Genomic DNA, 21,685 nt, shown 5'->3' with positions numbered 1-21,685 from the left:
TGTATTCCATCAACCCGCATTGCAACAGCGTGGTGGAATGTTCCAAACCTTCTCCTCAAAGGGAGAGGAGGCCTTTGGCCCAGCAGTGGGAATTTACAGGCTGTTGTTATTTGTTTATTGTTGTATGTAAGTTTTTGATGGGTATATGTGAGCCTTGAATGTATAAAAAAACATATCTTTTCCGTATTCGGCCTCACTAGCCAGTAACCGGAAACTAACCTAAATGTCATGCATCACTCACCCCATCTGACACCTCCGTCCGTATGTCGTAGTAAGTACGATCGAGGACGTCATCGATCGGCGTCTCCACATTAAAATGGCGGCCGCGGAGATACAAGTTGTAAATCCATCAAATTTAACAAAAATAGAAAGGTTTGTTTCAATTTTGTTATTTATAAAGTTTGATATAGTGTTCGGCTAGTAAAATAACTTTACCTTAGAATCTGTGTAGTGTTGTCGATTGTTTTGTTATTGATGTTTGTTACTCATTTTGTTTCCAGTTTTCTCAATGATCCTAGTTATAAAGAAATTATTGAAAACTCGTCAACATTTAACTCGCGATTATGTGCCGAAAGAAGGATGCGGATGCCCTTTATCGACACCCAGACCGGTAAGATATGATTGATCTTTTTTAGAATTCTTATAAAATGAAATTCAATTCAATTTAATTGGAACTCTGTGTTTCACAGAGATTGGTTTGAGTGCCTTGAAATGACTTAATTGAATTTATAGCTACGAGTTATGACAAAATTATAAAAAATGTAATTTTAGAATGATTCAAAATCAAAATATACTTTATTCAATTTGGCTGATACAAGCACTTTTGAATCGTCATTTAACAAGCTAGTTATAGTAACTGAAGCTATCACCTCCAATACATACTGAAATCTGTGTAGTGTAGGATTATAAATGCTTTACAATAGCATATAACAAGTACACTGAGAATGAGAAGATATTTAATTAAAATACATTTGTTAAAGCTAAATATGAAATTTATTGACACTACAAATAAATGTGTTTTAAGTGCCATACTTTAAGAAACTAGTAGAATATATCATTATAAAAGACTCACTGAGGTTAAATTTTTAATAACCAAAATGGTACCAAGACTAGATACCAATTTCAAATTTTCGCTGAAAGAGTTTTGCTGTCATTTTATGTACTCCATAGCAGAATTAGTATATTTCTATGCAAAAGATGACTATATTTTTATCTTGGTAGTTTTGTTCTAAATATTTGAAACAAATTAAAGATTGGCATTTTGAACCAATGAAAAATGTCATATTTATCATACATTCCAATTCATACTTATAAAATTGTTTTTTTGCAACAAATATTTTAGTACATATAGCTATAATCTTTTTGATGCAACTTTGTATGAATTTTACCACAAAGCCTACCTTTGAATTAAAAAGATTACTATATACTTTTTACATTACTATTAATATATTATTATAATTGTTTCAGGTGTCGCACAGAGCCATTCCAATTTATTCATGACCAGAAAACAAAGAATGCCCGGTGCACGAGAAGGACAGCTCTACACATACCCGTCACAGAGGTACCAATTTAATGTTCTAATTACCATCTGTATTTTAATTAAAAAAGTGAAAATAATTCCACTTGATTTTAATTGAATAGGAAAGCAGTAGTAGTAGATATTGCCACAAAACTTGTCTTGCCATAACAAAAAATGATTTTTTTTTCCTTTTCTATTCCGCAACGACGTTGTCAGTCATCGCTATCGTCTAGTTTTACGAAAAGTAGCATTAAAACTCTAGAAAAGTTTTTTTCATCAAAGTTCGAGATTATATTGAACTGACACTTTGGCATTCTGTCTCCACAATATACAGGCTAAAAATTAGGACTTTTAATTTAAATATTATAAAATGTTTAAGAATATTTTTATTTTTATCAATTTTTGAATATACCTTATTAAATTTAAACATATATGTCATGTATATATTATATGTATTGTTTTAATTCTTGTCATAGGTGGAGAAAAGCTCGTCGCCAATATTTGACAATGTCTTCGACGAGGTGGGGTTATAGCTCTGTGGATGCAGCAGAAAATATAGGTGAAGGAGAAAACAGTTCTGGTATACCAGACGGTCTTATGGGAGATGACAGTAGAGATGGATCACAGAGTGCGGCTAAAGATGACCCTAAGGTAAAAAGGATTATTTGTTTGATTATTCAATAGAAAAAAAGTCCTTGTCCTCCAGGGATTTTGTATACAAGTACATAATTTCTAAATGCGGGAGTACTTTTCACTGTTTCATCATTTACACAGTTTAAAAATGAGTCTGTCTGATTTTGGAGTCAAGTTCAGAAAGTGTGTTTAATACTTTTGTCCCAATTGATTATGCAAGTAAGGACTTATGTAGTCCCCAATTGAATATCTCTGCTCTTTAAAAACCTTTACAATTGAAGTCAAGTAATTATAATAATAATTTTATCTTATAGGAATGGTTCTATGATGAGCTAGCGATGGAGGAGATGGAGACGGGCGAGGAGCCTGATCCGGAGTCGGACGAGGACTATTACGACGACACATATGCCAATCGGCGCAAGCGACGCGGAGCTGCACCCACCGGGCCGGGATCACGCGGCGGGCGGGTGCGCAAACCGCTGCCGGATGACACACCCGTCAAGCGCGGACGAGCGGTACGAGTGCAATCTAGTTAACAATATAACCACATAATTGGGGTCTATATAATTTTTTGGATCCAATCCATAGTGTATTAACTACAAAAGGGAATCTTACTATAAGCAATACAATGCATATCAGGTAGTTGTATTACTCCCATTAGATATACCACTGTCCTGACTATGATGTCAAATATATCTGTACATATGTGTGCATAAACGCAGGTGCAATCTCTACACCCGCTCATAATCCGACAGGATGGTAATCCCGACACAAACGGCAAGAGTCAGTCGCAGAACCAGAGGCTTTACTTGTTTTCCGAGGCTTAAGACTGTTCATACTTTCAACTTCCAGACTTCTGTACAAAAAGTTTTTATCGACAGACCTGGGGCTTGGACCCAGAAGCTCGGGGTCTGTGACCTTATATATAAAATAATTTTAAAATATTATAAACTAAATTCCAGGGTCGTGGTCGTAAACGCGCCGGTCAAGGTAGTCTCTTACCCTACGAGGTTCCCGGAGATAGTGAAAAACCGTTTGGATGTGAACGTAAGTCGGGTAGAAGGAAACACTAGCTTAGACCTAAGATCGCCCGTGTAATGCCTAATATATATAATTAAATTTAAACAAACATAAGACGAAAACTTTAGGGATCATATTTGAATCTGGAAATGATACGATGATTTGGAAATTCAATCAATCGCTTTGAGAATTAAGTTGGCGTGTAATATTAGGTATAGAACAATAACTGAGTGAATAAAATGGACTTTTAACGAGGAACAGGTTTCTTTTAAGGTATTATTGTATTTAAACTGAAAAATGTATACTTTGAAATTTTTTTTTTAATGTTTTCCTATGAAATTTTGACTATCGATTCACAATGTTCGATGTATTCAACTGTAAAATTATATTTTTAAATTGTCCTTATGTCATTCAATTATGCTATAATGTTATACCTGTTACAATTTAGTGAAACATTCTAATTTTAAAATCTCAGCATCGTTCAGTCAAAGCACGTGTTCGCCAAATAATTGTAAATAACCATTAGTCCACAGATTGTATTGTTGGAAATACAGATAATACTAAACCATTGGTCACTTTTATAAACTTGTTCTTTGAGCCTTTTGATGGCTTATATATTTTCATGATTTAATGTGGCTTATGTAAGTTATTAAACCATATTTGTTCCAAGTAGGTTCTAAAGAAACCCCTAAGGATTATTAGGGCGATAAGGGTTAAAATGTACCCAAATGTACCCATAAATTTGGCAATGGAGAGATATAAATATACAAAACATTCAAAACAGACTTTGTAAAGGTGGTCCCAAAATTATATACAGATATCAAAACTGCTCAAAGGGAACGATTTTATAATAATGACCGTAATTAATAAAATACTAATCAATATGAAAATTTCACAGATAAAGAAAAATTAAATTGATTAAAGTAGAAATATAAATATCTCTATAAATAGAACGGTTGCTCAATTATACATACATAGACGTTATAGAGTTCATCATAGGTTAGATATCCATTCAGCAAGACATAATTTTCGATGACCCAGGTAAGATTCTATTTAGTATTTTGTTAATATAAAAACTTTTTCGTAAGTCTTTTTTAATAATTTAGAAGAATTAGTTGCAATGTCTGTGAATTGAGTCTCAAATATCATCTCTTTGTGGGTCACAAATGCCTTCTTGATTTATATTTCACTATTTAACAACATAATTTTGACTTTGACAAAGTTGCCTGTATCAACTCATTTGACATTGAAACCCCCAATAACTTATCCTCAAGTAATTATGTCAACGCAAGGTCAATGTTGTATATGTTTAATTTCTACCATAAGATTACTCTATGTATCTTAAAAAATGAATTGTATGGATCCATTTTCTCTGCTTGTATGCAACCTGGGTCGTTTTGAAATTAAGTCGTTACGTAGCGTATTTTTAAAACTGGAAAGAAAAAGTAAATATTAGCATAGATCCCATCTCCACGACACATTAGCTGTATTATTTCGCAAACCAATCGCTAGACTAGCAATATAGTAAATGTACAGTGTCAACAGGGCCTTAGATTTGACTAAGTGTGTAAATGCCTTAGAATATTTTAGTGTCGTCATAATATACCCGAACGGTAGATTTGAATGTAGCCTTATAGAGGGGAGGCGAGCAATAGTTATGAGAATATATATAAGTATTTCATTATCAAAGGAATAATATTTTGTGTAACATAGTAACAAGTTGAATGACTTTATTTTCCATTTTAAAATTTTTCTAATTATATATTTTAGCCACATATTTAATATAGTACATTGTGCTAATACAATTTTATCCACACTTCTGTGGGCTATGTAGCATTTGTGTCTTAACTCTTTTTTTTTTTTTATTTGGCTCTGGAGTAAGACCAAATGTAAACCAGATAAATATTTAAAAAAAAAACAACTTTTGAGTAATATAGTCTATACTATGTAAATGTCAAAATGTAACACCAATAGGCAATTTTTATAATTTTAATGAATTGCTATATAATCGGAGGGATCGTTGAATATATACTAGATCTGGCCGTGCCGGACCAATTTGTACTTTACAACACATTAATAGGTTATAAAATTGGTCGGTATATGAGTAGCAAAAATAGGAGCATTGAATGCATAAATAATATACACAGCGCTTCTCCAACTTAATTTTACTCCAGTTAGTTATTTGTATATTAAATTAACAGTTATATGAAAAATTTAAACAAATTGTATATATGACGTCACATAAAAGATCCCCCTTCCCCACCGCGATGCTATACAATATATGTTATATGTTTTGGGAAGCGCTGATGTTAATTGAATAGATTTTTCAATATGTTTATGCATTCATACGTGGAAGCAAGTTGAATGAAAATGCCTTTAAAATCGTTGTGTAGGTTTTTATGTAAAATATTTAGTGATTAAGTGAATCTCGGGGAGTAACACAAAACAACTATCTAATGATTATTGATATATTGTAAGTTCGATGATAAGTCGAATTATAGTATCGATAGTTTTCGAAAATATCCTTGATTTCGTTTCGAGCGAGTGAATGAATGATATTGCAATTGTTTTGCATTTAAATAGACTTTTAGGGAAATCTTTTTAGAATAGTTTTAGAGTCACATATTAACTGTAGATAAGTAATCGATTCAATGCTGTTTTTATAAGAGTTTGTCTTAGATTAATTTTTAAAATATTTTTCATGGCCAATATATCTATAACTAAATATTTAATTAGGACTATTTCAATCGACTAGGATTCTTTTTCGACTAATTCATCTTTTATAAGATTCTCTGTTCCATTTCGGATATTTTTTCGTTCGTATACATTCGAAGTTATACTTGGCAATGTATGAGTGTTGTCAATTAATAAAGTTCAAAAATGTCTTAATCTTTTCATAGAGTAAGGTATGAAATGATGAAACACCAAATAATTGTAATAAAAAGTATATATACACACTGCCACCTAAACTGTAACGATCGTTTGGAAATTTAGACTAGTTCTTGTTACATATAATTTCATAGGTTAGCGTAGTTATGCCTTATTGTTTTATCGACTTGAACATTTTCAATGAGACAATGTAAATCAAAATTCAATTATATTTGAAAGTATTCGTTAAATTTGAAATACGAAAAGGCCAGTAATACAAAGGTTTTAGGGACGCTAGCGATGTTAAAGACGGATAATCCTGATCCATTGGGCTATTGTCATCCCCACCCCTAAAACATTTTTTAAGCTTGATTGGAGGAGGAAACTGGCATGCTAGTAATTCCGTGTAATGGGGCATTGCTAGTTGTTATATTTGGTGGAATTTTTTTCTTTACTAAATAAGATACTGGCATCAGGGCTGGTCTCCTGCATCATATAAAGTTGTCATTAAAGGTTGAACTTTGTATAGTCCAATTTTCAAACCTATTGCATTAAAGTATACTATTGCATTATAGTAGTGGTAGCAAGAAAGCAGATTTACAACTTTGACACAAATATATAAAAAAAAATGTAAATGTTTTTACATTATGGACTTATGAATGTGTACCATTGTCTCGTTAAAATGTTCATTGTCGTTTATTTTAAAACTAGTTACGATTTGAGCTAGGAATGACAGCGTGTAGGTATGTTGGAATGATCAACGTATAATCAACGGGCATTATTTTTTATTACAACGCATGGTACGATCGTGTGATCGGTTGGATCCTCTCGACTACGTCGAGTCATTCTTAGCTCGATGATTTAGTTAACGTGTTTTTATCCTAAACGTCTTATGAATCACAATGTATAATCACAATATTCATCTCAGAGCACTAATCGTTTTCGTATGTGTATGACTCATGTGTCTGTGATAGTTCTATTTATTTCAATAATTTTTTTTTTCTTAAGATCTAGGAATTGACTAATTTCTTTTATTTTATTTTATTTTTTTAATTTTTTTTTCAGCAATGACTAAAGTTTCGGATGTTATGTCTGTGCTTAAAGTGCTCGTTCGTTTTGGTGTGAATATCCTTCCAAAAATGACGTTTTATGATTATATATGTTTTTATCATTTAGATATTATCCACTGGGTTTGTTTTTTAATGGCGCTATATAGCGTTAGAGTGCTTACTTATATATCTTTAGTTATGCACTGTTTTTGGTTGTGTGTGATAGTTTGATTTGACGTGAAAATTAATAAACATTCATTCAAAATTAACTTAATAGTAATGTAACTTTTGAATGGAACTGTTGATCACGAAGGTTCATTTTCATTGGTTGACATAAAACGGATTTGGCGCGTAAGGCGCGTGATTGGTTCATACGACGGGAAACCTTCTCATTGGTTGATTAAATTTATTTCAAGATGTTTGAATTTCGAATTTAAATATTTTATGTTCATTTTTGGAAGGATCTTTGCAAGTATTAGAAATCTCGTTGGCTTGGTACGCAAAAGTTGATGATAATTGAAATTTCTGTCTGGATAATGAAATTGTTTAGTCTTCCATAACGAATGTAAAATTGATGTTTGGTAACGTTTGTAATGTACATATCTAAATTTTGAGAGGTTTAATGGAGCACGGGCCGTCATGTGAGCCGGCTTGTATTCGGATTGGAGATATCAGTATTTTTCTTGTCCTTGACGGTTGTATGGTCACAATTTAAATTTCCCTAGTTTGTGCGAAACACAAACAAAAATCTAACTTTTATTTAATATTAATGACTGAAATCGATTCAGTTTTATACGTTTTCTAGTCCTTGTTTCATTGTCTTTGTTTTATTATTTACCCGAATATTATAAAGCTTTGAGGATTTGTAACTGAGTTGATAAGAAATTCAGTATCGTAGTAGTAGACTACTGATAGAATAAATTGAGTGTTCTCATATAATCATCCTGTTTTATTATAAATTATGAATTGCGATTGAAATATATAATCTCGAATTAAAAGTTTTAGACCACAATATGTCAGGATTTGAGTAAATAAGATCTCCCAAACATTGCATACAACTGTTAGAAAAAAGGCCTAAACAATGCTCAATATGCGCCATTTCGTATCTGCTGTGTACCAGCTTATTAATAATAGTGGAAAAATATACTGATACTATTAATAAAGCTAAATCTCATACGAAGACAATGAAATCGACATTGAAAATATTGAAATAAATTTTTGCCATCGTTTTTATTGAAAATCCTCAACCGTCAAGGACTCGGGATAAAATTTTAGTCATTGTTATATTTTTATCGGCTAACATATTTATTGTAATGAATGCAGTGAAGTATTAGGACTCGATGTTATTCTTAGATCCAAACTATTATTAGCACCCAAAGATTGTTATGAATTTATACAAGAATATTTATGTTAAATAAGAAATAAAATTATTCAATGCGTATAAGGTTTTTACTTTTAAGGTTGATTCGACTTTGAATGTTTGGATCTTGAAGTTATCATTTGTAAAATTAACGCAGCGATTGTATTCGAGCTAAACGGCCGTGTATTGGCATTTATTTACATGATTATATAAGGAATTTGTTTATATTAAACTTACTTTAAGATCGACAGAATTGTATAAGGAATAAATGATAGCCTTAAACTAGTTTTGTATAAAATCATAGTTTAGGAGAAATGTCATGATCATGGTCGTCTAGCAAAATATATTCTTCGACAGTCAAATGTCTTTCTAGTAGAGGGCAGATCCATTGATTTGAAGTCATCAATCATACAACCCTCGGAGCCTGCGTCCTCTAGAACTGAACATAGAATTATCACGACGGGCCGTCAAATTAAAAACAATTTATATACGAACGCAATCTCTAAGTCATTTTCTCAATAGTTGTCTCAATATTGTAAAATCGATTTGACAACAGTAACTTCAGAAATTAAATTCCGCACCAAGCGCTCGTATATAATTGAAGCTTGTAGACAAAGGTATTGATTGATGACGGATAATTATGGAACTGCGCGTCTTTACACCGGTAGCCGTCGTGGTGCCTCCTCTATGCTCTGTTCTGATGACGTAGGCCCTTCCCAACCCACACACAATACTAGTGAAACATGTTCCACTCGACCAGCGAGTAGAGTGGTAGGCAACCGAGCTGAGCGAGGCGGAGGCACCGCGACGGTAAGTGGTCCCGCGGCGAGCGCCCGGCCCGCGCCCACTCTGAGCTCTGTCGGCAGTGTGCGGCGCCAAGTACAAGACGCGGCCCGGCCTCACGTACCACTTCACGCACACGCACAAGGAGCCCGGCGCCGCGCCCGGCAGCGACAACGACTCGCGCGACAGCCGCGCCGCGCACTCGCCCTCCGCGCTCGCGCCGCCCGCCACCGAGTACCAGGACAGCTACGTCACCTTCCTCAACAACCCCGCCGCCACGGGTGAGCCGCTCCGGCCCCGGCTGGGTCCCAGTTGATTTGTGGCTTTAGCTTAGCGACCACGATCACGAGCTTAAAGCGTTAAGCGTGCCCCGTCGACTTGGATCCACTCGGTGACCACTTGAATGTTTTAATTGATAAGCCGATTGTTTTGCCCGATAGCTCGGTAATGTTTTGGTCCTATATGATTAATCAAACGATGATGACGGTAAATGTAAACAGTTTTGTAAAAAATTCAATTCGGACGAGCACTGCTGTATACCTAAGTCGTGCTAGGATACAAAATTATGTTCACGACTAACTCCTTTCGATACAAAAAACATAACTAGAACTTATTTGCGTCATAACGAATATTGTAGTAACGTTTCCTCCCCGTTTTCTTCACCGAAGGAGGCTCGACGACGGCCAACTCGCCCCCGGCGGGCGGGCTGGCCCCCGCGGCGCCGCCCCCCCGGCGCGCGTCGCCGCCGCCGCGCCCCGCGTCCGCCGACACGTCGTCGTCGGACTCCGCGCACGCGCCGCTCGTGGCGCCCGCGCCCGCGCCCGCGCCCGCGCCCACCACCAGCGCCGCCGACCTCAAGGAGCCCGACACCAAGGTACGTGGCTTGCGAGACCGAGGTTATTATTACGATGACGATATTTATTGACACTGAGCGAGGGTAAGTGGCCTCTGATGGGTATAAGCACACTTTTTATACCATTCATGTGCTACCATCTGTGCCTGTATTTAGATTACTACACTCGTGCTTCAAGCTGTACCAGGCACGTAGGCCGGGTAGTTCATTATGTATCGATACCACGTAAGTGTTAGATACCTCCCCAAGGAAATCCCTAGAACCGGAGTAACTATAAGACCGAGAAATTGACAACGAGTTGAAATTAGAGTCTTCCATTATGTTGTCTGATTTACTATCATGTATGTATGATTTTTGTTTTAAAAATCTCCTGTAATTAAAAGACTTGCACAATGCATAAAAATTTCTCTCTATTACGTTTTGGCATATTATTTTTATTTAAAAAATGAAATAGTAATAAAATATTCGACAGGCCTCCCCCTCGCCGTACTGCGACTTCTGCCTCGGCGACGACCGGCAGAACAAGAAGACGGGGACGCCCGAGGAGCTGGTGAGCTGCTCGGACTGCGGACGGTCAGGTAAGCGTCGCGGGCGGCCGCCGCGGAACGGCCGCCAGTGCTACCACCTCGCCAACCGCGTGTGCGAGCGCCACCGCGCGCTGCGCGACTGCGTCAAGCTCAACGGCGTCGTCGAGATCCTCACGTCCATGTCGTACCCCGCCGACGACTTCGACACCTTCGCATCGCAGACGCGCCTGCTCGAGAACTGCGAGTACGCCACCTCGCCGCCCTCGCGCCAGAGCCCCGCGCGCGACGCTCGACCCTAAACCTACGACTATAAGGTCGAAAATCGCTCGCGCTCCACCCACGTTTATATGTGTGTCTCAAAGCGTGTTGCATCACAGCGCTGCTAGGCGCACGCTCGACCCTAAACCTACGACTATAAGGTCGAAAATCGCCCGCGGTCCACCCACGTTTATTTGTGTGTCTCAAAGCGTGTTGCATCACAGCGCTGCTAGGCGCACGCTCGACCCTAAACCTACGACCATAAGGTCGAAAATCGCTCGCGGTCCACCCACGTTTATATGTGTGTCTCAAAGCGTGTTGCATCACAAACGTGTTATCCTTTTCGTGGCTTCTTACCAAAGAGGTTTGCTTGTGTTAGATTAATGTTGTTATTCTTACATTCCAAGTCATAATCATTATAGTGATAGATATATTTACATATCTACGCGTTTCGACGTTTTAATATATAGACACGAATTATACGATCCTTATTTTGTATCTACGATTCAGATATTACATAAATATTACTTATATTTTTTAGATAGATTTGAAATTTTTAGGACAAGGTGAAATTTTAGCTATTTTGTTTTCTTGTTATATATCAAAGGGAATATCTCTATTTAAATGTTAGTATCAGTGGTAGTTTAGTTACCAAACAACAATAGTTTTGATTATCGTAAATTATTTATTTTATCAAATGAAATGGTAAGCATCCTTAGCGAACTGGTACCAATCCCTCTGTGGCGTACACGATACTTTGTTTTATGATTAGAAGACAAAATTTAACTCAATCAAAATTAATTATATTACATTCCAAATAAATACTTGACAGTATAAACAAATTATTTATAATCTAGCTTTTTTTAAAAGAATATTTAATTTACGTCATAATTGGATTACTCTAAGTTGATCTTATTTATTCGAATATCTTTTTATCGTTACTTTAATATATTTGAATCAAATTAAAATGTCAATATAGTAAGCGCAGTGTAGTTCGTTATAATATTAAAAGGTGTACGCCACACTTATATATCTTAATTTAGTTCTATATTTAGAAATCCGCGACAATATATATCACGAAGAATTTTATAACCCTATAATTCGCAATGCAAATAAAAAATTGATATATTTACATTTTTTTCGATAACTGTATACATGTATATTGTTTTAAAAGATGAAAAATGTTTATCTTTAATAAACATATCTAAATTTATAGGTACTTATATCTTTAATGGGTATACATTAAACGAACTTGTGATCTTAATGTTGCCATGTTGAATTTGTAGTGACGATGGATGCCAAATGCCAAATAATCGTATTTTTATGTGTTATCTGTTGTACTTGTTTAGGAATTAAAAAAAAAATATGGAACATCTTCACGGAATGAAAGAATATTATTGGATACGTAGATGTTATTTTAATTTGAATTTATATGGCGGTAATATCCCATATACGATATTAAATTTCTAGTGACGTCACATATGATGTCTATGGACTGTACTCTATAGTTGTAACTATGAGTTTATGGTTCGTTTCGCGTCGTTTTCGACTGAAATCGCTTTCAATTATGATATATGTATATTACGTCACTTTTTATTGCGATATAAAGAATCGTTTAAGACATAACGACCAAAGATGTACGTCAATTTTTGCTACGTATTCGATGATTCTAAGGCATTCATTAGTCTTCCTTTACGTGGAATGTGTGCCTTCATTCAAAGATTTAAATATTTTATTAATTATTTGTTTTTGCGATTTCATAATACATAATAGCCACGCCCTCTAGGTAGCGATAGCATAATCGTTAAATCGAGAGGATGTCTAGTAAGGTCGTGGGGTACCTAAAAACATTTTAGTCATTAAACTAATAAACTAGTAGTTCTGCAGTCGAATTCGTTATTACAAAGTTCTAAATCGAATCTTTTCTTTATATTTTATCCGTTATTTGGATTTTGTCATACTCTATAGAGTCTGCATGCAAAAGATTATTTAATATAAAAATATTTATCGTTGTTTAAATTTATATATTCGGTTTTATATAAACGTTGTGTAAGAGGTGATATGTTTAACAATGTCGTGTCCCCTTCTTTCCAATTTAAAATGAATCGTGAGGGAAAGAGAGGATCAGTTATACATAAAACCTACACAACGTCTGTAATACCATATGTCTTAAAAAAGTTTAATATTTCAAAGGTGACTTTTGTCTTAGCGAAATCGCATATTAATTATATATTATAAAATAAAAATGCAATTTATATTTCAAAATTTTAGTGTATATTTAATGCAAAAGTACTTATGATCGTCGAATCATTTGTTTTGTTGTTAATAATGTAGCGTTTCCAAATGTTTTAGATTAGTTTCACTTACTACTTTGTTGTTGATCGCTCGATATGATTTGTTTCTAAAAAAGAACGCTAGTGAAACGCGTGCCTGTGACGTCACGACACTTACTGCCCTCAGGGAAGGGAAAGGAAGCAATACAGATCTCTAGAGCTTAAAAGTGCCTTCATATAAACACCTTAAATGCTTGACCCAAAGATTTGTACCAAATGACAATGCTAGATATAGATTGGAGTCTCTTCATATAGTCAAAAACGGCATATAGCTATATTTAAATGACGTCATGAGTTAAGTAAAGATAACGAATATAGATTAGATTCTAAAGCGAAGAATCGATCTGAAACTCAACAACATCCGCCTGTAAATTTCCCACTGCTGGGCTAAGGCCTCCTCTCCCATTGTAGAAGGTTAGGAACATATTACACCACGCTGTTCCATTGCGGGTTGGTGGAATACACATCTGGCAGAATTTTTAAGAAATTAGACACATGCAGGTTTCCTCACGATGTTTACACGAAAGCACGAGATGAATTGTAAACACAAATTAAGCACATGATATTCAAAGGTGCTTGCCTGGGTTTGAACCCGCAATCATCGGTTAAGATGCATGCTTTCTAACCAATCGGCCATCTCGCAATTTTGATCCTGAACCCTTGGCCTATTGTATTTCCTCCTAGCAGAAGCTTTTGTCTAAATGAAAAGGGTAAATAAGTAATTCCTTAAAAAGGGGCATTGTTACTGTTCCTTTAGATATATATTACGACAGAAATTTTATTAGATATATGTATTAATAATTAGCTTAAAATAGTGCCTTATTACCATTTGTTTTATATTTAAATTTTGTTTCGCCCCTTATTATAAAAAACTTAAGACCTAGAGGTTTGCTTATAAAATATAATATATAATATTATAAAAATATGGATATGATGTTCGCGTTTTACCTCGAAATATCAATACAATTACTTTTCATAGTAAGTGGCCCATCTAGCATTGTCATTTAATAATTTCTTTTTTTAATATATAAATTAGTTTTGATATTTTGTCATTCCTATAGTTTATTATCGTTTTCATTTTATGTCATTGTTTCGAACGGATGTGTTGTATGTTTAAATTTAAAATATATATTAGTTAAGAGCTAAGTAACCAAATTTTATCGTACGAACGTGGCTATATACTATAAATGTTGATATATATAAGCTTATTCATATTAGTTATGTTATTAGTTTAGAAATCTTTAAATATATAGAGATATTAATTTGAATGGAACACGTCTATAACGAACACCCTGTGTTAGCTCTCAGAACAAACTGATTTAATATATTTTTGTGTTCAGTTCCTAAGTCGTGTTAGAATTGTTTTTTTTTTTTTTTTTTTTTTTGGACGTTCAAGGTTTTTTTTTTATTGGACGCTTTAACACCAGCGATCGGAATAGACAGTGAACAATGATGTTGTAGTAAACAGATATGTTATTAACGCGCAAAAAGTGAAGACTAGAAAACGTCCTAATTGGGACGTTTTCCTTCAGTCGTTTTACGTAGTAATACGTTATAATACATCATAATTACGTAGTTATACGTTTTGCGTAATTAAAACATCTAGTTAGTTATCCCTTTTACTTATTGTTTTTATCAATCTATCCTTTTTACTTTAAACGAAATGTAAAATAAACTAATATAAACGGTCCCCGGCGCCGCAAACTTTTTTCTGTTGTTTAGTATGGATATAACATATCTGTTTATTAGAATATCATTGACAGTGAAATACAGCATAGAGTTGTTACAATATTGATTAGTCACGATATTAATTTCCAATTAAATAAACAATGTAATTTAATTTATTTCCACGAATCGAGTTCCTAGCTGATGTTACTCCTGCGTTCTCATTGGTCAATTCTCATGATTGAATCACTTACTGGATTCTAATCGTCCAATGAAAAGCGAGTGTTTTGATCCCTGGGAGTTCGATTCTTGGAATGAACTATTATAGTATAAATTTTGACGTTGTAACAACTCTTGTGTTACATGCAACTTATTCCGATTACTATTTTATCTGTGTACTTTGTTTTTTTTAATGTACCAAAAATTCTATGTTCAGAGTATTTATAAATACAGCAATGTTGTCGGTTTTAATAATTTTATTTACGTTATACTCTAGTTTGAATTATATACAGTTAAATTATCGTTCGTTAATCGATATGATATATTTTTTTTTTATAATCTGTGTAATCATAATGGAACCAAATTTTATATACCTTAGATAAATAACGTGTGTTACGTTACGATTTAATTTTCTTTTTAAATAAATATTGTTGTTATTATCATAAATAATATAAACATGACAGTACACAAAGATAATGGACAGTACTATTGTTTTAAATAATATATAGATATAAATATATTAATATATCCTTAGTTCTGAGTTTCATCGAAAGTATCAAAAAATGGTAGTACGGAAGTGCATATAGGATAATATTAAGATTCCGTTATATATTACTACACCCTGTATATGTAAGGCTGCGCGTTGACTGGGCGACTGTTTTGTCGCGCAACTCGTTAATTGATCACTGTATATGTTGCAAAGCGACGAACATATACATATATAGATATATATAGCAATTGTTTCATAGCGATATAACAGTCGACCGTTAAACAAGTGGCCCGATACATCGTTCTTGTTCGTTTTGTAAACACCTTGAAAAAATGTTTGATATATATTAAAATTGTATGCTATTAAAATTCATTTATGGATTTTTATTTATATAATTGTGCTGAAGAATAGTGAACTGCACTTCCTTACAAACATATTGTGATACTTTTTTTTTTTTTTAAATGATTTACGTTCGAATAATACGGTCGTGTCGTGTCCCTTTCGTTATGATTTTGTTTATTTTCACTATTGTTCGGCACATTGGTATACCTTTTATTAATAAACGAATTATATTTCGATAAAACGAAGATGCCAGTACGAATGAGTTACTGTAAATGTGCCCGACAGTAAGTGAAAATTTCAATATATTTAGTTCGTTGGAGCGAAAACTGCTTGCGTTTTGAATTTCGAATTTGGAATTCGACGCAAGAAGGTTTCACTCGTCACGCGTGCCATGCTGCATGCGCTTCAATTGTTTTTTTTTTTATTACATTGACTGTTTCTGATGTTTAATGGTGTAATGTGTGCCCAGGTCACCCCACGTGCCTGCAGTTTACGGTGAATATGATAGTGTCGGTACGCAAGTATCGATGGCAGTGTATCGAGTGCAAGTGCTGCTCCGTCTGCGGGACCAGCGACAACGATGTGAGTTACAGCAGACCATGTTATTATGCTATTTATATGTTTATTTCGAAATTAACAATTTTTTTTTGCCATGTCTATACTTCTTTAGATCTGTATTTAATGGTCTATACTACTATATACGCCAACTCTCTCGTGCGTATTTAATCATAATACAAAATTTTGGTACCATTTTTCCTCCCTGAACAATCGTTATGTGTTTATCCTTAATGAAACTAGGAGGTTGGGGGGGGGGTATGTGTGATTCGCCCGTGCGCATGATCTTTAATAAGCCATAACACTGGAATTCCTCACTAAAAATTCTGCGAAGGAGTCACGGGATCGTTCACATGTTTCATTGATGCCCACAAATTCATAGTACCTAAGAACGTAGCCTCAATCGAAATAACATTTTATGTAATTTTTCGACGACCTCCATGTAGATTACCATTAGTTTTCTATGTTTTCTTGGGTCTGGGTGTATGTGGTACCGTCGTTACTTCTGATTGTCCATAACACGAGTGCTTCAGCTACTTACATTGGGATCAGAGTAATGTATGTGATGTTGTCTCATATTTATTATTTATGTATGTGTCCTCGTTCGCAGGATCAGCTGTTGTTCTGCGACGACTGCGACCGCGGCTACCACATGTACTGCCTGGCGCCGCCGCTCGACACGCCGCCCGAGGGCTCGTGGTCCTGTGCGCTCTGCATCAAGGAGTTCCACTAGGCGCCGCCCCACGTAAGTACCCTATTCCCTGGTCTCACCCCAACAGATGACCAACATTAGGATGGTGATAATCATTAATTAGACCTTTGTGGTACATCAAACGCCTGTAGTCAGCATAATCTAATGATAATGTTCCTTAAGGTATTCTGTCTATAGTCTGTTCGCGTTAAGTATGCAGTGAGTTGTCATTGTTTACCGGCCTGACTCCGCCCCCTGACCAATCAAATCTTTTTAACAGAAGGGTAAAGGTGTTTGTATATTTGTGTCAAAATTCCAACAAATTATATTTGTTTTAAAGGCTAAGCGTAATGAATTTAAAAAATACACATTAACATAAAAAATCGAAATTAAGTCATTAATATTTTAATCACTATTACTAGTGTCGTCGTTAGTGTTTATAATAAAATAATTTTCTGCAGCGAGTTCCATAACATTATCTAAATCCCACATGGCAATTTCTTCTTGTAGGATGTGGTCGCAGCATTTCTCGCACTTTAATTTTTACAAATTGGTGTGGTATTCATTTTTTTTAAATGTCAGTTAATAATAATAAAAAAATAATTTAAATTATAAAAATATCAGTTAATAATTAATTAAATCCACAACCGTCACGTTCGAACTTATGTCTTTACCTGTTCAATGTGAACTTGACTTTATAATTTGAAAAGATTTGATTGGTCAAAGGGGCCTGTAAATAATGACAACTCACTGCATTCTTAACGCGAACAGACTATAGTGTATTGTTCATCAGCCTTTTGCTTCAGGTTTTATATATGTCTTAAATATGTATTCTGAAATATACAGATAAACTCCTGTTATCGACTCACTTCGCAGGAGATATAATATGGCTTTAGTAAATTCAAGGAAAGTATTGCATTATATGTGCGGCACTTAGCAAATACAAACATTGTAATTTATATAATTTGAAAGTTTGCTCTTTAACAATATCAATAGAACTATGTGTTGACCAATTTCAATTTGTTATGTATGTTTGGTTATTTATATATTTTTTTTATGTTTTCAGGTGGGGGAGAGTATTAAGGGGGTTACGGTGTGGCTGTTACGTACAACTTGTTGTTCCGGTTTCTGTCACAGACAAGTGATGAATGTATAGACGATGTTGCCATAGATTATAGAATAGGGTAGCGCTTAGTGTGGATTTATGATAATCAATGTGTAAAAAAACCATTTTAACACAAAGATTTTTTTATATATATATATATTTAATTTTTTTTTTGTACAAAACCAATGATTTTTTTTATTTAAGTTGTATAGGAGCCAATGAACGATACAGTAATATTTTTATTTTTTTCTTGTACAATAAATCCACATTAAGATCAAATTTATAAATTCCTTGCGTACTCTAAATGTAAAAAAAAAATCACGTCTATAAATAGTTCTTTCTACCTCTACCGGTGCTTGCTTTAGCTGTTTTATTTTATTTTCGAAATTCGCCGCAACTGCCCTTGAAATAAGACTTAAAATTATTTATTACGATTACCACAAAATGGTGCAAATACTGTTGTACATACACTAAATAATTTGATTGGACTAAAATTTAACTAGAGATGGAGGCGGCAATTAATTCAATAATCGGATAATATTTAACAAGTTAACTGAACCTTTAGTAAAGTTTCAAGTTACAAATACAACAGACGGACACTTTGATTTTGTATTTTGTCCGTTTCCAAAAGATATATATGACTGCGGCCGCGATAGATCAGTGGCAGGCTCGTCATCAATAGGATATTCTGGTACAGGGTTCAGGGCGTAGGTCTCAGGCAATTTAGTACAACGATACAGTATGACAATTATGACAATTCCTGTATTATATTCAGTAACAAATTATAAAGTAGGTATATCATTTTAGCAGTAATTATCACAGTTGCGTGAACCAACGGGCCCGTTTGGAAGGCCCGAACTGTATCTCTCCTTGTAATATTTAGCCTCCGACTCGTCGCTCTTGAAAAGAATTAATAGAATGTTAATAGACAGTTGTCCCTTCAAACGATTCCGATCACGTGACTCTTTATGTCACGCCGTTCACACCTCACAGATACAACAAAAGCATCTGAGTTAATAATAATTCGTAATCGACGACATATATGTATGTATATAGCCTGCCTAACTAGCAGCCATAGTCTGGTCAACTTAGTAAAGATATTGTGTACAACAGAATTTGCAATAATCTTTAGTAGAATATGATTGAAGATTTGTTTTTGTTAATTTCACAACTTAAACATAACACATGAGGATTATCGATTAACTTTTGTATCACATCGACGATCTTTATTTATTTTTTCGATATTTGAATGAAATATGCTGCTTTAATGTTATTTAGGATTTATCGAAATATTGACCGAAAAATGTACAGTCAGAGTAAGAAAACCTTCGTCAGTTTTCAAATTCATTCCTTTATCAAATCGTTAACTCTTATTACCTTTTGAAACTAAAGCACTAAACTGACAACTGCGTGTAAAATTAAACTTACATAGTATGATAACTTGGTTCAAAATAGTGTAACATCTTTGAACGTCTAGTTTTATATCAATATGAAACTTTTTTAATAGCGTAATTAGTCATTACAAATTCAAATTTGATTTGATATCTTCTACTGAATTATCAAAATATGTCTGTCAGTGTCGTATATTCTCGATCGGTAAAGCAGATTATCGCTCGTGCTGAGCACACGAAAATAGATCTTAAGGTGACGAACCATTTCTTACCCTGACTGTACAATATGGAAACTTATAGCTGATATTATGAACGATCGATGATATGAAAATGGTCGGTGATTTATTAGAATGAAATAACAATCATGTTTGTTTAAGCCTTTTCGATCTTCAATTCAATCGTTCGATGAGTATTTAGTTAAATACGACTGTCTCTGTCTATCATTATTGATTTGACATTAGAGAGAAGGAGACAGCATGATTTTCTCATCATCTCCTAACAATATTTATAGCCAGTCGTTTGTTTTTAAATTTTAAAAGTACACATTACAGTACAGTTGTATATAAATTTTTCTTTGACAATTATATTATATGTAAGCATTCCATGATAGAAACACTAGTTATTTTTTTATGGACAGTTTGAAAATTATCTTTTTTTATTTTATTTGACCAATTGATAATTATGTAACTGCATTGACTTAAACTAGGGGCGTTTGTGTATTGAGTAGTTAATTTAACACATATATTTTAATTAATATTTTTGTTCATGATAAAATATAAAGATATATGAATCCCTCCAAATCTTACATCAAGTAGGCTTTTACAAGCACATTTAAATCTTTATTTAACTATTAAGTGAAGCTACCACTGGTTCGGAATATAGACTCTACCGAGAAGAACCGGCAGGAAACTCAGTAGTTACTCTTTTTCAACATTTAATAGTAATAAATCTTATATCTCACAAAAGGACATGAAATTCACGATTGGGGTTAATATAGTGTCAATCTCTTCGCCCAAAACGTGCTTGCACCTTCTCTTCTAAGTTTTATGTATATTGGTTTAGTCGTTATACAAATCAGGCATTACAAAAACAAACGTTCTCCCAAGTCTGTTGAAACTGTTAAAAAATGTTATTTAAATATTTTCAATAACATCGCAAGCTTTCCTTGAAGCAATTCAAATGAATACACGAACGCCCCTTAAATGCACAATATATTATTAAATTGCAATATTTCGAATGAGGGTAGTTTTAAATGTCGGTGGATTGAATATATTCATAAAAGGCATTTCAATATTGAAAAGAACGCGTGGGAACTTAGTTTTATAAAACTAATACCTAGTTGGGTTAGAAATATTGCCTAATAACTGTCAAACTTAATGGTCTTAAGGGCGACTGACCCAGTAAATTAACGTAAATCAACGCGATATACTAGTGATTTGTAATGAAATAATGGTTACCACTTACCGTCAGGTGCTGCCAGACACTTCTCCAATTTTTTTTTTTAATATATGTCGAGCATATTTGGTAATTTTTTTGTGCACTTATGAAGAAGTTGTGTAAATTGTAGATGCGCGCGCTTATGTTCATATTACCTGCTTCTTAAACGTTGATTAAAGCCAGATTAAGTGACTTGGTCGATTTAAGTCGCAATTAACTCCCAACGCGTGTTCAGAGATTCACGATAAATGCAGTTAACAAAGATTTTAATCACGAGAATATATTGTATTTCGTCTAATATTTACCATACAATAGACCATAGTGTATTTATAAATATAAATATCGGTATACGAAATGAGCCATAATAACTGTTTTTTGAATATTATAAGTACAGTGGGGCGCATGTTAAAATCGATTGCATTAAAAAAGGTAAGCTTTTGCAATTTGTAACGTAGCCTTTTTTATAGTCGTGTGTAAATATTGAATAGATATAAAACTCAGCGATTTTACTTTGTAGCTGTTATTTTTTATCTGTATCTATATATTTTTTTATAACGCACGAAAGCGATATCATGAGATCAAAAGTT

The 21,685-nt window shown here is 34.2% G+C and overlaps 1 protein-coding gene across 1 annotated transcript; it reads left to right on the top strand.

The window, feature by feature from the left end:
• Window positions 1-221: 221 nt before the first annotated feature.
• On the top strand, window positions 222-19,158 carry LOC124539953 (zinc finger protein ubi-d4). Its single transcript, XM_047117317.1, has 12 exons — window positions 222-372; window positions 501-610; window positions 1,468-1,561; window positions 1,996-2,170; window positions 2,467-2,667; window positions 3,115-3,199; window positions 9,316-9,513; window positions 9,901-10,106; window positions 10,558-10,663; window positions 16,389-16,501; window positions 17,085-17,219; window positions 18,232-19,158. Exons 1-11 carry the CDS (start codon window positions 317-319, stop codon window positions 17,205-17,207), a joined length of 1,467 nt encoding a protein of 488 aa, XP_046973273.1. The 5' UTR covers window positions 222-316; the 3' UTR covers window positions 17,208-17,219; window positions 18,232-19,158.
• The last annotated feature ends 2,527 nt before the right edge of the window (window positions 19,159-21,685 follow it).

The sequence above is a fragment of the Vanessa cardui genome, chromosome 24 (assembly GCF_905220365.1).
Source record: "Vanessa cardui chromosome 24, ilVanCard2.1, whole genome shotgun sequence".
Classification (NCBI taxonomy): Eukaryota; Metazoa; Arthropoda; class Insecta; order Lepidoptera; family Nymphalidae; genus Vanessa; species Vanessa cardui.
This window is presented reverse-complemented; position numbering and strand designations above follow the sequence as displayed.